At 36.5% G+C, this 17,583-nt stretch overlaps 2 protein-coding genes across 3 annotated transcripts in view; both read left to right on the top strand.

Annotated features, from left to right (window-relative positions):
• Window positions 1-10,303, top strand: part of afap1l1b (actin filament associated protein 1-like 1b) — a 29,594-nt gene extending 19,291 nt beyond the window's left edge. The window contains exons 9-19 of one of the 2 annotated variants that reach the window (XM_077233460.1): window positions 1,753-1,845; window positions 1,976-2,054; window positions 2,794-2,949; window positions 3,982-4,193; window positions 4,272-4,417; window positions 4,530-4,602; window positions 6,854-6,956; window positions 7,103-7,270; window positions 9,200-9,375; window positions 9,468-9,596; window positions 9,726-10,303. In XM_077233460.1, coding sequence (XP_077089575.1) covers window positions 1,753-1,845; window positions 1,976-2,054; window positions 2,794-2,949; window positions 3,982-4,193; window positions 4,272-4,417; window positions 4,530-4,602; window positions 6,854-6,956; window positions 7,103-7,270; window positions 9,200-9,375; window positions 9,468-9,596; window positions 9,726-9,752 — 1,362 coding nt within the window. In that variant the 3' untranslated portion in view covers window positions 9,753-10,303. The remainder of the gene's footprint in view (window positions 1-1,752; window positions 1,846-1,975; window positions 2,055-2,793; window positions 2,950-3,981; window positions 4,194-4,271; window positions 4,418-4,529; window positions 4,603-6,853; window positions 6,957-7,102; window positions 7,271-9,199; window positions 9,376-9,467; window positions 9,597-9,725) is intronic. The other variant, XM_077233461.1, reaches the window with a different exon arrangement.
• A 466-nt stretch (window positions 10,304-10,769) lies between these two features.
• grpel2 (GrpE-like 2, mitochondrial) lies at window positions 10,770-17,544 on the top strand. The gene is made up of 4 exons (XM_077233457.1): window positions 10,770-11,150; window positions 12,653-12,821; window positions 16,059-16,140; window positions 16,225-17,544. The coding sequence occupies exons 1-4, from the start codon at window positions 11,074-11,076 to the stop codon at window positions 16,557-16,559; spliced, it is 663 nt and encodes a 220-aa protein (XP_077089572.1). The 5' UTR covers window positions 10,770-11,073; the 3' UTR covers window positions 16,560-17,544.
• Window positions 17,545-17,583: the final 39 nt, after the last annotated feature.

Raw genomic sequence — 17,583 nt, 5'->3', positions numbered from 1 at the left:
GTATTATTGACATACTTTATAGTATTTATTAATAGTTCTAATTTATTGTTATATATTCATTTTTCAATTTTTAATCATTTTGTTATGAGCTTCTTTTTAATATATCTATTTAGCTTTCATTTATTTTTATATCAGTTTTAGTTTTAATACTTCAGCTTCAGCTTATTTTATTTCAGTAGGTTGCAACTTTTCTCAACTTTTCATTAACGTTTTACATCTAATATTTCGATTTTATTTTATGCCTGCTTTATTTCAATTTATCAAAATTATTTTTAGTCGTTTTTGATGTCATTTTTGTTAATAGGTTAACACTGATGCTCTACTCTAAAATATTTATTTGGCTACAAATTGGTCTCTGAAAGTGCAATATCTATGAAATGATTTAAAAAAAGAAGAAAAAATGTAGTTATTCTAAAAAGCATTAGTCAAAAGGTGTGGGAACTCTGGAAGTCATTTTCCTCTCACAATTTTACAGAGCTTTGACAAAATAATAATCATTGATAAATCACACAAAAACAGGTCATTGTATAGCAGTCATGGATGTAAACTCATTCGCTTCAATACTGTGACTTGCTGTTTTCAATGGAAGCTTTGTTTGATATAAACTTGCAATTGTGAGATAAAAAGTCGCAGTTACCTGTTTTATTTTTATTCAGTGTCAGAAACAAGCTCCCACAGTTTTCAGACCTCACAGAGTATCATAGATCAGATTAAAAGGGGTCATGAATTGAGAAATCAAACTTTCCTTGATCTTTTGACATGTAAGAGGTCATAGTTATATAAAAACATCCTGTAAGTTTCAGCTACGGGGAAAAAAACAAGCTCCGGAAACGACTCGTTTCGGATTTAGTCACATTATGATGTAAAAGTGGGACGAAAAAGACGGCCTCTGCACAACCAAATCAAAGCTTACTTCTTCATCATCGCGGGTTTGGCCACACCAACTGGCGCATTAGATGATACTCGAACACTGGACTAAAAATAGCATTAAAATCCAAAGGATCTCTTTTGAGAACCTCTTTTGTTTGTTCGGTACATTTCACTGTGGAGTCTTTGGTAAATCAGTCGCATTTCGATACTGGCTTTGCAAACAGACTTCCACTGTAAGATATGGACCTGACAGTAATGCCACAACATGCAAGTAACCGTGTTACTTCTAATGCCTAATCAGTGATTTCTGATGTGATTCATGTACATGACTTTGTCTCAAAATCGTTTATTGATGTTCATGTGTCAGTAAATCAAGCCAGTGAGTAAACGGTCAACTTCACATTGTTTCTGTTAGTAGCATGAAAATGTTCTGTTATTTAAATTGGTATTAAATTATATACAGAACGTGATCAAAGATCTCACCCTTTATAATCGCTGGAGCTGTCAATCACAGCACGAGTTTATCAGTGACTGAGTTCTGAACTCAAAACTCCTGTTATAATCAATGATGCTGTCTACACTGCACAATGAATCTCTCGTTTACATCATGTTTGAACTGCTATTTACAGAAATCAAGTTGCAATGACGAGATCACTGCATTCATGCGCTCAACAGACTTGTCTGTCATCTGCTACAATACTCATCGCTAGTTAATCTTGATAGCTGTAATAGTAAAAACAGTTAAAGATCCATAAAAGTAATACTTATTTCATATACAAAGATGTATCATGACATCTTTTATTGAGACAAAAACTTTCATGACCCCTTTAAAACTCATGACTCATGACATATTCATGACTCTCCTCTTTTAAAACTCTGTAGGTCATTCAGGAAGTGAGTAACCTGGCGAACAACATTAATGGGAAAGAGATCTCGTCTTCTCCGATGATACTGCGAAAACATGAGCTGGATAAAGTAAGTCTGGAAGGATTACTAGCATCCAGTAGCCTCTAAACACCTAAACCATAATAATTACAATGTTGAAATGAACATAACCAGTGTGGTGATCCCTATAATTATTCCGTCTGCTTCCTGGTTCCTACAGATGATGTCACCAGATAAACATACTTCTGATTCCGACAGCGCAGCCAATGGCGACGTTACCCGCGAGATCTGTGAGAACGGTATGGACATAAACGATGAGCTTCTTTGAGTTTGCATAGTGAATGCTTTTGGGGTCCGAGTCGGTTTTCCAGGTGCAGCGCGTTTCCTCTTGTTAGTTTTGTGATGTCACTCTGTAACAATGGCATTAGGAGCTCAGGAAGGATGTAGCCACTCTCTGCAGTACTTCCTGTGTCTTTGATGTGTCCTGAGGTTAAAGTTTGTCCCTTTCAGTATGTCACATCTTTTTTGTGTGTGTTATTTTCGGTTTTGTATCGGCAGATACATTATTTTGGCTCTATAGCTGTTCTGATTCTGAATTCACTGTAATAACACCTTATTGGGGCTTATTGCTTTATCTATTTATTGATATTGGCCTATATTGAAAACAATTCTTACTCATTTCCTTTATTTTTATTGGCCAAAAATGAAAAAAATTATTGAAAATTATTGATATCATCCATAGTTTTTTAAATCATCTCATTGTAAAACTAAAGGTGCACATAGGTTGGTAACACACACCCATACTTTTGTTATGTTCAATTCTTTTAATGTTACAGATGATGGATCCTGATTTAAAGCATGCATAAAAACACTTGAAAACTCGATGTTGCAAGCAACAGCCATTCACTTAAATACTGTTGTTGTTTTTTTAAAACTTAGTCAAAGGAACTTTCGTAAGTAGAATCCAAACATGTGTTTCGTGTCTTGTCCTTGCACTATATGCATCCTCTTATGATGCTTCCTCTGCTTTTCCTGTAGGAAAGGTTAAGAAAGGGACATTCTCTGAGCTGACTGGATCTATGAGTCGAGCTGCTGGCAGGAAAATCAACCGCATCATCAGTTTCTCCAAGAAGAAGCCGCCTCTACCGGGCGAAACCAACACGCTTTCCCACCTGGATGACAATCCCCGTTGTGGTGAGGAGACATACCTTTACGATTAGCTGTTGATCTTTTTCATCTGTTGAGGCTTTCCTGCAAGACTCTGATGGATCCCATACAGAAATGTAATATATGTAAATATATGTAAATTACATATATTGTTTATTTTTTTTCTTTAACCTTTCTTTAACCAGGAAAGTCCCATTGAGGTTAAAAACCTCTTTTTCAAGGGAGTCCTGGCCAAGAGGCAGCAAAAACACAATCAATTACATTTATAAAGGTTTATGCAACACAAATAATTAAAAAACATTTACAATTTAAACAGGTCATTTCAGGTTCTCTCAATCTGGACTTAAAAGCATTTAAGGAAATAAGTTTAGATAATTTCAAGTCTTTTTGCAAAAAATTCCATGCAGAAGGAGCGGAGTAAACAAAAGCCCTTTTCCCCAGTTCTGTACGGGCAAATGGAACAAAGAGCAGCTAGTGATCATTTGATCGCAATGAATGTCAGTGCCCATGTATAATAATATATAATGTCAGTGCCCATGTATGTCTAGTGCCTATATGAGAATATATGCAAAATTCATATATATAAAACACATAGACATATATGAAACATATATTTCAAAATATAGCAAAAATTGCCGTTTTCATGTAAGTGCCATATATTTTCCAGTATATGCACATAAATGTTAAATATATGAAAGACGCATTTATGCATATATGTACTTATTTCAATGCATCAGTATTACATGCATCTATGTTTACATACATTTATTAAATATGTGGGAAACAAATATCTATGTCACATATTTATACTTAATGTTGACCATATATGCGAGAAACCAATACTATACTGTAATATATGCACATATATGGTATCATATATGGATGAACTCAAATATTTTCTTCACATGTTTGGACACATAAATGTCCATATATGTTGCAGGCATATATTGTGTTCTCAGATAAGTCGAATATATGTATAGATATATGTCATGCTATTTAAAATATAAGCACATATATGGCCATATATTACATTTTTGTATGGGATTTGTCTCTCCCTAGGTTACTTGAATGTCCTGGTGAATCAGTGTTGGAAGGAGCGCTGGTGTTGTGTGAGGAATGGGACTCTATATTTCCATAAGGACAGAGGGGATATTCACACCCATGTTAGCTCTTTAGCCCTCCATGGTGTAGACGTCTTCCCCGGTCTTGGGCCCAAACATCCTTTTGCTTTCCGTATCATGCGAGCGAGCACAGAAGTGGCCGCCCTGGAGGTAATAAAATGGATCTCTGTTGAATTTGAAGGTCTTCATTAAAAAATATGGGTAATTGTGTAATATAATGAACCTCAGGCGAGCTGTTCTGTGGAGATGGGCCGCTGGCTGGGGGTTTTGTTGGCTGAAGCTGGCAGTGTCACCAGCCCTGAGGCACTGCATTATGACTATGTGGATGTGGACACCATCAGCAGCATCCAGAACGCAGCACGACACTCTTTTCTGTGAGTAGAATTGAGTATATTTAGCCTGTTTGTTGGGATGTGTATAGAAATTCACTATATAGTAGAATTTATTGTATTTGTATGCTAATTCTATTAAATTTTCATGCGTTAGGTGGGCGACCTCTTCCAGCAGCACATCCACAGACCCACGGACTTACGACGAAGTTCCCTATGAAAGCGTGTTGGTAAGGTGTTAAGATTTGTCTGGTTAAATTGAGCCTCTCAGCAACAGCTATTCTATTTTAAAATAAATGTTTGTTTGTTTTAGTTTTCTAATCATCAAAGAATCCTGAAAAAATGGAAATGTTTACAAAAACATATTAAGCAGTTGTTTTCAACATTGATCATAATAAGAAATGTTTCTTGAGCAGCAAATCAGCATATTAGAATGATTTCTGAAGGATCATGTGACACTGAAGACTGGAGTAATGATGCTGAAAATTCAGCTTTGATCACAGGAATAAATTACATTTTAAATAGAAAACTATTATTAGGGGCCAAGTACCGAAGGTGCGGAGGCACCAATTGGAGTCGTTGGCGTTCTAATTATTATTCTTCGTTCTTCTTCCTCTCTGGGAGTCTAATGCAGCCTATAGAACCGCTTGCGGGAAAGTTATGAAATTTGGCACACAGATAAAGGATAGTCTGAACTGTCACCATAGCAAATTTGGAGACTCCATCTTAATTCCTCTAGTGCCACCTACTGGCCCAGAGATACGAAAAATACTATTTTTGCTTGTAACTTCTGAACGGTTTGTCCAAAAATCATAAAAGTGATCTCGTTAGATTCAGGTCGTCATGTCGAATCGACTGATATCCAATTTTTCCATATCGACGATTTTAGACATCGGCCATTTCGAATGTTGTACCAAAATGCTGTATTTTATGAACGCATGAACGTATCGTGACGAAACTCGGTATGGGTCATCAGTACGATGCCCTGAAGGAGCCTGAGAAGTTTCGAACCAGCGCCCCCTAGAGGTAAAATTGTTTTTTCAAATGCTTATAACTCTGGGTGTGGTTGACTTATTTTCACATGAGTCATCTCCTTAGGTTCCTGAATCCTTGCCGAATCAAACAATACCAAACATGCTAGAATTCGCCTTACGGTTTGTGTAGCGTTGTGATTTAGCCCTTAAAAAATATTTGCCAATATATTCGAAACCGTTAGACCAATGAGAGACGAAACCACCGTAGGAAGTCTGGAAACATAGGTCGTTGGCTACATATTAATGCCCAAATGACAAAATATTAATAGTAAGTGGCAAGAAAATACAAGTCAGGTGTGGGTTAGGGTTAGGGTGTTTATACATATAAATGTCTATTACTCCCAAATCAAATGAGATGTTTTAACCAAATTTGACACACACATGTATGAGCTCACTCTGAGGACAAAAATTGTGTGATTGTGCCTCTTGTTGGCGCTATAATAGAGCAAAACATGAAATTATAATACAGTATTGTGATATAAAATGCTAAACTTTACGAACACAATAGCGCATCGTTACGAAACTCTGTATGAGTCATCGGCACCATGCCTTGAAGGGACTCAAAAAGTTTCGGGGCAGCGCCACCTTTTGGTAAAAATGTAATAACAAAATTGAAAAAAATGTTAATAACTTTTGAATAAACTTGCCAATTGTAATGACACTGGTCTTAATAGATTCCTTGGGTTATGCCGAGAACATAGATACCAAAGTTTGCCATAGTCAGCCTAACTTCCTGAACTTACAAAACTTTGTATGTGTGATTGTCACCTCACTCTGACCACATCATATAAATTTCGTAATTGCGCTACAAATTGGTCGAATGTAATTAAATCATATTTTTAGTTACTGTATATATAATTATTTGGCTATTCTGCCAATTTATATTTTTAAATTGTAATAATATTTCCCAATATCCACAGTTTTTTCTGTTTTTGATCCAATAAATGTAGCCTTGGTGAGGAAAGAGTTCACAAACATTTGAATGAAACTTTTGAATGGTAGAGAACGTTCTTGTGTTCATGATCGAAGAGAATAATGCAAACTCATAGTATTTGCTGTGTGGGAGGTTATATATGACTATTGAAAATGATGTTCCAGGCCCATATGGTTGTTGTTTCTGCAGTTCAGCTAGAATAACCACAGTTCTCTCAGAGTTTTAGTTCATTTTTATGGACTAGGCAGCAACAACCACTTCTTCCTTTGTTGGGTGGTAATGTTGTGCAACTGTCTTTGTTCTGTCTAGTCAGCTACAAATCTTCTGTCATTGTAAGCATGTTCCTTTATAAAAAGGAACTTCTTTAGGAAATCCTTAAATAAGCACATTGTGTAATGCTTAAATAAATACTATCATACTGGAAGCCAAAAAGTTTGATTGTTTAAATAAAGTACTTTAAGGTTGCTTTCACAAAAACTGTAATTATTCCTCTCCCCCCCTTTTTTCCACCAGCAGGTCAATGAGAATCAGTCTAAACTGAAGCGTTATTCCTCTATGTCCAGTGTGGATACAGCCACGGTTGACACACAGATCACAGTGAAACGACACGGTTCCTGTAAGTTTGTTTTCACTGGAAAAGCACTTCTTTGGTTGACCTTTGAGTATCGTCTATACAAACGCAATCATTGCCTCATAATTTTACTGGTTAAATTCTCTTGAATTGCCATTTATGACTAATTCTGTCTTGTTTTTGTGTTGTAGCTGTGAATCACTACGGCAAATATGGAAAGACGAGGGCGGAAGAAGACGCACGACGGTATCTCAATGAGAAAGAGCAGCTAGAGAAAGAAAAAGAAGATATCAGGAAGAGCCTGCTGACACTGCGCTCAGAAAAGAGGGTGGTGAAGGAAGGGCTGAAGAACGCAACAGGTGACTGACTCGAAGAATCAAAGAGAATTGACTTGTCTGAGTCTTAATCCATAACATGTAGTGGTTTGTAACCATTTTTGCAGTATGTGGCGCCACCTGTTGACAATATATTCAAGTTACATGGGCTGTTAATTTAATGTGCCCCTATTATGCTAGTTTAAAGACTCTTGTAGAAGGTCTCTTACAACAAGTTTACATGCATCCAAGGTCAAAAAACACTTTCTCACAGTGTATATTGCAGCATTACCTCTTTTCTCAGTGTCTGAAACGGTTCGATAAAGGATTCAGTCTCTCTGAACCCTGCCTTTCCGAGAGCTACTCTGCTCTAATTGGACAGATGGCCCAGTCTGTTGTGATAGAGAGCCTAAGTCCCTCCCCTCCGCTTCCGGCTCATGGGACCTTACTTCGGAAAAAATATGTATGGTAGTCAATGGCGAGAGACAAATTATCTTTTTATTCCGTCTGAACTGTGCCCTGAATTACACATGTGATGTTTGTCAATTTAAAAGATGAAAATCAAGAAAGTCACAGTTTGTCATAAAACAGAAGAGTAACATTTAGGTTTATGTGAAAATCACTCAATGAACTACATCTCTCGTCTCGCACTATGTACATCACCAAGCTCGTGTGTGTGCAGTCTGGTACAAAACACACAGGCATGACGGCGTAACGTTACGATTATAACGTCAGACTATAGAAAAAATGACAGACGTTAGCTTCAGTAAAGTTAGCTTCATTCATTGAGAGAAAAGGTATGACGTCACATGCGCGCCTTTTGGGTTTGTAGTCTTTGTAATTACGTATTTTCACAGCCTTATATCTCAACAGTTTTACATCAAACTGCGACTTTCTAGTCTTTAAAATGTATCTTTTAAATTGACAAACATCATATGTGTAATTCAGGGCACAATTCAAACAGGATCCAAATATTTGTTGGTTCTCGCCCATTGACTACCATTCAATATTTTTCCGAAATAAGGTCCCATGGTGGTTCACCGGAAGGGGAGGGACTTAGGCTCTCTATTGTCTACCGCTTACAGCACGGCTGCATTCGAAATCGCATACTTCCCTACTATATATTAGGCGAAAAACAGTATATGACAAAAGAAATATGTCCGAAATCACAGTACTCAATAAATAGTAGGCAAAAAGTACCCGGTTAACCGACTATTTCCGACGAGATTTTGAAGTGTGCATATGATGGACACTTTACTATCCCATGAGGCCACAAGAGAGGATTTGTGAATGGCAGTGAAGCGACGCTACTGATGCTGGTAGGTCACATAATAATGACAACATGGCGAATGTAGTACAGTCATACTACACACATTCATACGATAAAGAACGTACCATTTTAGTGGTCGCAAAGTAATTCCTTATTCAAAATAAGTACCTACTCAAGAGAGTATGCGATTTCAGATGCTGCCCACGTGTTAGAAACAAAACATCAATTACCATATCTAAATATAATCTCTGGAGGCTTTCTCAGTGCATGTATACACAGTGATACGAACAGTAAAGATGGCGTAGGTTTCGAGCCCTAGTCCTGTGGAAATGCATGCAGAGGAAATGTATTTCCACCACGTTAACCAGACTCTTCCAGGCTTTAGCTACAACCACCGTGTTTGAGAGCGGGTCAAAGTAGCCAGTGAAGACCATAGGCTGGCATTACGCAAATTTGTTACAGACTCACGTAGGTTTGTGCGGAAAGCCAGGCTGGAATCACTGACAACTCGTTTTAGGCAGTTCAGAATCAGTTCTTTTTTGGAGACAATTATACTCCATTTGTCGTGCACTTTGAGCTTTGAATCTTTGCAGAGCTTTTACATTCACAAACAGCTATATACCGTAACACACTACATGGAGGGTAATATCCAAAAGGTATAATAGGGGGACTTTAATGTAATATGTTTTGCTCATGTGCAACAGATAAACAGCAGAAAGCCATGGAGCATCATCTGGCCCTGCTGGAGGAAAGCTGCCGTCAGAAGGAAGCTGAGCGAGTCGACCTGGAATTGCGACTCACGGAGGTGAAAGAGAAACTGAAGAAGTCTCTGACTGGAGGAATTCTGGGGGCACCCGTGGAAAGCAAACCCACCATTAAAGTACCTGCATTCTTGACTCTGAATATGCTTTTTCCTCAAAGTAACCTGAATTTGTGAACAGTGAAAATCATTTTGTATCTTAATACCTGTAGGTTCCAGTTAAAAAAAAGGAACATATTTACAATGATGCCACTGTGCCGGTCAACTGTGCATCTGAAATGAAGAAACGTCCCCCGTCCATCTATGCGTCCAACAAAGGAAATGTCATGCAGAAAGCCAAGGTATATATGATTGAACCAATCTCTAACAGTATATAGATTAAAATGAGCATTCAAAACTGATGCTTGAGATGGATAAATGTGTAATATCTGTTTAATTCTGTTCTTCCAAAATGTATTTTTTATTTTTAGGAATGGGAGTCAAAGAAAGTAATGTAATTATAGTGCTGTCATCAAGAGAGGATCTGTGGCTTTATGGTTCCAACGTGTTAAGCGACAGGAAAGAGTTCATCTATGATCATCCTGGCTGTCCACTACACTACACTTATGCACAGGACAGTTGACCGTATATTTGATGGAAATCTGTATGTTCATAAAAATGATTGTTAAATAAAAATTGCATGAAGATGGCAAGGATAAGGGAATGTCCAGTAAACAAAGTGTTTTATAAACATATATTTGTTTTATTCTAAAGTTAAAATAGGTGCCTGAATTCTGTGAAATTGTTTCATTTCACTTCTTACTGTGTAATGCCACAGGATACTGATGTGGTCTTCCTGCTGATTTCTTTGTGTAGTCCTGGGATACAGTGTTAATATCTCCCTCTTTTATATGTTATGTGAACTGAGTTCAAAGGATTTTCCCTTTTTTTTAATTCTAGGGCACTTAATTTACCAGATTTATTTATTTCTAATTTGTACATAAATAATCATTGTTTTTTTTCCCCCTCTGCAATATTTTGGTAACTGTAATAAATGTGTTTTCAGAAATGGCTTTGTTGGAGTTCTGTTTATAGAAGCAAATGTCTTTTTAAATTTTAATTGTGGATTACACTGAAATAACATAAACTAAAATAGGCTTTGCTTCTGACATGGAGAAAAATGCCTTTGGGTTACCAGTCAATCAATATTTAAATCAATATTTAATCAAGCAGATCCAGGGTTGTCAACTGGGGGGTCCATGGATTGAGTTTTCCTTAAAAATACATTCTACATCCATTTATCAATGTGGAGTGTTAATATCATGAATGCTTTTTTTATACCATGGCCATAAAATTGACCATTTCATATTAGGGCACAGGTTTTAAATATTTTAGATGCCACGGACCCCCAAATGTGATCATCCTGGGGTAACATTTTTACACGTTTTCTTTTTAGACTTTTCTTCGGACCCCCTAGCACTCACTTGCGCCCCCCTGAGGGTCCCTGGACCCCAATTTGTCTCTGAGTTGGCTGTGAGTCTGGGTGGGTGGTCCTTGCCTGGGGCACAAAGGAATTACAACAGCCGAAGCAGAGTGTTGTGTAATAACGGATTCAACCAGTCAAATACAGTACTGAAGAAAAACAACAACACCTGTCTGATTTAATGGATTTACAATAGAAGATACAATACCGTAGACGTAGGATTTCCCCCTTTTACCAAGAACCAGTCGAGCGAGATTCAGAGTTGTTTTACTGAATCGACTCGCTGATTCTGAACAGTGACTCGTCGAGCAGGTCACGCGCGCACGTCCCGACCACCCACATACGTTACTGAGGAAATGGCCGTGCGCTTTCTGACCGCAACGAGAAGATATCCAATCGATTTGTGCAGGTTGACACCAAGTGCGGTCACCAGGTAAACATGATATATAGAGTAATATTCAGATAAATGTGCAAATAATTCGAGAAAAAGTCATATTATCATCAATTTAACCGTTTAAAGTGTTGTGGGGAAGCGGCGCTGCTAACTGGCTAACGGTTTAGCGAGACGCAAACCGCAATCTAACCGATAAATATACAACCCAGACGAGTTTCAATTTGTTCAGTAACGACGATCACGTCGACAGTTTCTAGTTTTGTAAAATTGTAAAATTGTTTAGCATAGCAAGAATACCCCATCAATCACATCTGCCACTATCACACATGTAACTAGTGGGTTTCTTTAAAACGTTTGGTCCTTCTAAGTTACCGGGAAACGAAATGTAACAATGCTATTAGCTACAATCTGTATTGAAATAGTGTCAAAATTAGTAAGCAAGTTAAACAGCAAGACTCTTAATGGGTTTTTTATATTTCAGGGTTTGTTAGTGTTGTCATGTTAACTTAGTGTAGTCATCATACAGTTAATTTACTATAACGTTAGCAGCTACATGTTAAACGGAGCTCGTAATGATGATTGTTTTTTATTGCATTCCGTTTGATTCTCTTTGTTCGTGGCACATGCCGACATAACCCTCCTTTGTCTCAAGAAACTTCAGCCACATCTTTTGGATCAAATTGAACCCACAATAAAATTTTTTTTTTTTAAATTATGCTTTTTTGGTATTTAATATTGAATAACACAGTTTTCTGTCAAAAAATATTAAATAACTTAAAATAAACATTTGAAATAAACGATTGATACAATTGACGATAGAAAGAAACAGTGTATATATATATATATATATATATATATATGGGGGGATTAGTACAACATGACCACTTTTGTACTAAAACGTGGTAATTGATTGGTTATCAAATCATGTCATGTGGCTATGAATTTAATCATGAGAGTAAATGCATTTGTGGCTATGTTACCTATTTTTCTACCCCGCATGTCTTGTGTGGAGCTCTGTTATGCTGTCACATTACTGTCTACATCAGCTATAATTTGAATTTACAAATACATCTCCATTTTGACATGTTTTTACATCCATCACAACAAATCCATTCCTCTCCACTTATGCCAAACTATTTACTGTGGCATTACGGTGCTGTGTAGTGTTTTAGGGAAAACATTTATCCAAGTGGCCTTTTACCCTGAGGGGCATCTATCTCCATTGTATCCTACCATAGAGAACACAGTTTAGGGTTAAAGTTTTGACAATATAACATATTTTGGGCTCAAATAAAAAATGAATTTGTTGTTTCGTGTAATATTAATTTGCCAATCAGATCTCTATGCAGAAGAACAAACAAAGAAACATGTTACATAAGCATTACAGTATTGTGTTCAGCATAATGCTCAATACCATAGTCCTTTAACTGTGGGGTAAAAGAGGCGTTTTGATTGATGTACAGGTTTTAGAAGCCGCCTAATATAAAATACAATTTTAATTTTGATGCAGTGATAATGCTTAGCAACTTTCTTTCCTCCAGGTCCGTTGTAGGCCTCTTCAGCACTGCGGCGGAACAGCGTAGTGCTGGTGACGACTGCCATGGTGACGATGGAGACGATGGAGAGGACGACCACGGGCACTCTGTGACACATGTCAGGACGTTGGAGATGAGAGCTAGAAAACTGGAAGAGCAGGTTCATGACCTCACGGTAAATTCACATTGTTTTTTTTTTAATTCAGTCAAGTACCGTTTGTATAGGGATAATTATCAGCTGTTGTATTGACTAGGTTGGTCAAGATGCACACAAGTAAAAAAAAAAAAAAAAAGTCTTAAGGCACATTTATAAAAGCTACTTAAATGTCCAAAATAAACTAAGGCCTAATCCTGGCTTAATCTAAACCCTGTCTGTGAAACCAGGCCTATAAAGTGTCAGGGCATTTTAGTCTAGTTTTAGTCAATGAGCGGTTAAATTGTTAATCACGATTATTTTGCTCAACTATAATCACAATGATTGTTGTCATTAAAAAAAATTTTTTTTTTCATTTCATCAGAATTATTTCACTTTCACCTAAGACAATATGTGAGCCTGCCTGTGAAAACCCAGCTAAAGTCATTTTTTTGTGATTCACTGTTTTCTACATAAAATCATCCTACATAATGTAAAGAACATTCTGTGAAAATATAACCTTGATATCTTTAATACTGACTGAGTAAGGCTTTGTCAAAGATTTGCTGAATTTCGGGCTCAGAAAATCATGTTTTTGAGAAATTCCAATTAAAAAAAAGCTTAATTTTAAAACTGCAACACATTTGATCCATAATTATCCTCCATATGTGCCATATACCACATTAAAGCTGAGATTCTCCCCTTTTTAGTGATATATGACACATTTATGGGAAAATTCTTAAAGTTTTGTAAAACAGGCCTATTTATTATGATGTGCATGTCCAAAAAGCTAAAAGCATAAAAACATTGAAACGAATGGGGGTACCAGAAGAGCTTGATTGCCGCAACAATTACCATGTCATTTCAGTTAAATGATTTGTATAACTTTATTAGTAAAATGAAATATCAGTGAAAATATAATATCAGACTAAGCTTGGGGTTCAATCACCAAAACTGGCTCGTCCTCATCATCATGTTGGTCACTGCCTGAAAAAACAAGGAGAATTGTTTCAATTCAAAGCAAGAGACTTAAATGGAGACCTAAACATGCAGGAGGAGGGGGGTTATCCATTTTAAATCCACATTTAAAATGGATAATAAAGCATTTTATATGAAGACATCAGACTGGATCTGATTAATTGAGGGGAGGGCATAGGGACAAGAAACAGGTAAGTTATGGATATGGCCATGGCCATTCAGAGTGTAATCAAACAAATAAACATCATGTCATAAACGTAATTCATTTTGAATCAATCTCAATCAACAAATGTAATAAACATTTAAATCCACTATTTTTGCATCACAGGATGAATTCTGTGTCAGCATTACATTGGCTGAACACTGACAGTAGGCCTATGTTACATATTCAGCATAAAAAAAAAAGACAAAAATGTACCGTCAGTTTCGTCAAAGAATGTGTCCTGTTCATCATCACCAACATCCTCCAGAAAATAATCCGCTATAAAACCGGTTAAATCATAATTTGGGGCAATTCCACTGAGATTAATATCTAACAAGCTGTTAGCAATCAGCTATTTTACGTTCCTGTTCATGCTTCGGTTCTGCCATGTCAGATGTCAAAACAAAGCAGTAAATTACCATCCAGCAAACGAAATATATTATTGACACTTAGCAGGCCTAAAATGTCCTTAAAATAAGATTAATATTATTGGCAGAATACTGAGCTACAAAACAAATAAGCTGTTCTTAAATGTTTGGCGATAACACAAAACAATCTCCTCAGACATCTGAACCCGGTTTAAGTCGCTTTTTTTTTTTTCATTGTGTTGACCTGTTTGCCGCTCGTGCGGATTGATATTAAGGTCTGTTCACTCTTTCTAATAGAAATAAGTAGAAAAGAAGTTCCTTAACTGAATGATATAAGAATCAGTAGGTGTTGTTGCGCCGAAAAATAAACCAAGAGAAAGCCCACGTCCGTTTTTTTTTTTTTGCGCAAAAGTATAACTTATTGTAAATAAAATCATTAATTTTAGTATTTATCATGTTATAAATGAAAATGTGAGTATTGCATCTCAAAACCCTTGGTATAATCTATCATTTACAGCAATAAACACACATGACCTATTTTTGTCATTTTTATGGCTATGACTACTTTGACGCTATTTTACTCATAATTAGATTCTGCGACTTTAGCCGGGGGTTCACAGGCGGGGTCACATATTACGTCAACTCATACTCATGGATGTTCTTACCTTCTTTAGTTTCCTGATTTATTATAGACTTTTTTTTTTTAATGTAAATTAACACATACTCTACAACTACATGATGAAAACTGGTAAAATAATAAACGTCTCAAAAATTTACTTAAAACCCACTTGTATTCCCTGGCTTTTAACCCAGCATGAGAGCTGTGTAGTCTTGTTGTTTTAAGTGTTTTTATGTTTTCTTTCCTGTTCAGCACTTTGTTTTCTAAAATGTGCTATATAAATAAAATGGATTGGATTGGAAAAATGAAAGCCATAAAATTTGTAATAATTTTTCCAAATTACATTAAATATTTTTCTGTTAAAACAACTGAACTTTGTGTTGTCACACAGAGCTTGAAACTCTAAACTGCATTTATTCAGCAACCACAATCGCAAATATAGTCTAGATCCATGTTTTGATTTATTACAGTTCATCCCTGAGAAGTTTTGATCGCAGATTTAGTTGCAGTAAACAGTGTTAGCTCCTCGTGACAGAACACAGAGCGACTGAATGACACTTTCATTTCAGCAGAATATCTCAAATGGAGATCACTAAACTCCAGCTTAATTGTTTGTCCGTTATTTCTTCATATCATTGCCGCCTCTTCTTCCGCAGTGTAGAGAGCGCGCGTGCACACGGTTGCCAGATTGCAACGATTAAGTAAAACACCGGACAGAAAATTTATCCTTTTTAACAGAACATCTTTGATTGGGGGATTTAAACTCGACATCTGGAAACCGCACAAATGAAAGCTCGCAGAGGCTTTTTAAACGATATTTTAGTCTTGGCTTCTATTGAAAATCCATTTTTCGTCAGCGATATTGCATGTTGATGTAGTCACAGTTATTGTTTAATGACGTTGGTGTCGTCACGTCTTAGTTAGGTTGTTGACCAACATTTTTCGTCAGTTTTTTTAAACAAAATGAACACTAATTGCTATAAATAAATTGTATTAGCCTATCTGCATTATTTTACCCATCAGGTTTAATCAACGTTGTATCCGCAGTTTAGTTGTTTTTTCACTTTTGCTTTTGGTAATTGTTAAAAAAAAACTCTTTGTACTTTTCAAAGGAGAGATACAAACGAGCCCTAGCTGACTCGGACAATGTTAGAAGAAGAACACAGAAATTTGTTGAGGACGCCAAACAATTTGGTAACCTACTTTAATTTAGCTACACATATTGCTTATAGGTGTTGAGATTGCTTTATTGCATTAAATGTTACACTCCTCCTGCAGGGATTCAGAGTTTCTGCCGTGACATTGTGGAGGTTGCAGACCTGATAGAGAAGAGCGCAGAAGTTGAGGAGAGAGATGGAGTGCAGCAGCTGACACAAAACCTGGCACACATACAAGGGCGGCTGCAGGACGTCTTCACCAAACATGGACTGGAGAAGATGAGCCCTGTGGGAGCCACCTATGACCCTTATCAGCATGAAATAGTCTGCCATACTCCAGCAGAGGGAGTGGAGCCTGGCTCCATAGCTGTGGTCAAGCAAGATGGTTACATGCTACATGGACGTACCATTCGCCATGCCCATGTGGGTATTGCTGTGAAGACACAGGAGCACTGACAGGCCCTTGGTTCAGTCCTGTCTTGCTTTATTTTCTTACACTCTTCTTAGTTTGTTCTTACATCTCTAGACAACTACACATTTGACTTACTCTTTGAAGTAATGGTTATTTATATATATTTGTAAATGTTTTTCTAACTTACCCTACACTGATAAATTAGGCCGTGTTTTAGTTTTTCTTTGTTTTATTTTTAACCCCTATTTACAGAATGTCCAATGCCCATTTAATGTCTGGAAAGATTAATTATTGTTTTGTGTGTGTTAAAGAGAGTATAATAAGAATCATGGTGTTAAATTGACTCGGAAAAATGCACTTTACACCCTTGTCATGGTGGTTTCTAATAGTTTCGGAGCTTGAGGGGAAAAGCAGTTATGACTTTTATAAGAAAGTTACTAAGACTCTGTAAGGTTGTATATCCTTATCAGTAGTTGATGACGTCTGTATCATAAATTAACAATGAACAGTCATGTTTACAGCATTTATTGATCTTGGTTAATGTTCATTTAAAAATATACTATTCATTCTACATATCAGTTCATAATGTATCATTTTAATGTCGACTTAATAATAATAAATGCAGTAAACTTGTTGGTAAGTTCATGTTAACATATAGAACATTATTGCAATCTTCCCAGAAAGTTATTGGCTGTTGAATGTGCCAAGTATGTGCTATAGGCCATCATTACACAAAAATAAATGCTAGAAGGTTTCTCTTTTGGAGAGGAGAAATGCACATAAGATATATGTGTCCAAAGTGGAATTGAACAATGTTGTTTGGGAGATAACGTTAACAAAAATATTTATGTATTTATTTTGTTTGTAATATTTTGCCCTGCTAGTTTACTACGTTTGGTTACTGAGAAGAAAAACTGTAAGCTATTTACATTTTCGTTTAAAATAAGGTTTTTACAGATGTATTCTTTGTAAATGTTGAAAACGATATGTGAGGTCTTCTTGACTGAATAAAATCTCATCTTTTGTTCAGTCTGTGCACTAGGTGTCAGTGTTTCCATACAGAACTCA

This window comes from Siphateles boraxobius, unplaced genomic scaffold, assembly GCF_051911475.1.
Source record: "Siphateles boraxobius isolate OS27281-9 unplaced genomic scaffold, OSU_SipBor_1 18, whole genome shotgun sequence".
Lineage (NCBI taxonomy): Eukaryota > Metazoa > Chordata > Actinopteri > Cypriniformes > Leuciscidae > Siphateles > Siphateles boraxobius.
The sequence above is the reverse complement of the archived record's forward strand: the minus strand, read 5'-3'. Positions and strand labels throughout refer to the sequence as shown.

What these genes read in the sequence shown, in the direction of transcription:
- grpel2 (XM_077233457.1), top strand. Translation starts at nt 11,074, where the DNA reads ATGGCCGTGCGCTTTCTGACCGCAACGAGAAGATATCCAATCGATTTG. An exon ending in AGCAGGTTCATGACCTCACG is followed by an intron (nt 12,822 to 16,058) that starts GTAAATTCACAT and finishes TACTTTTCAAAG; the next exon opens with GAGAGATACAAACGAGCCCT. An exon ending in TGAGGACGCCAAACAATTTG is followed by an intron (nt 16,141 to 16,224) that starts GTAACCTACTTT and finishes CTCCTCCTGCAG; the next exon opens with GGATTCAGAGTTTCTGCCGT.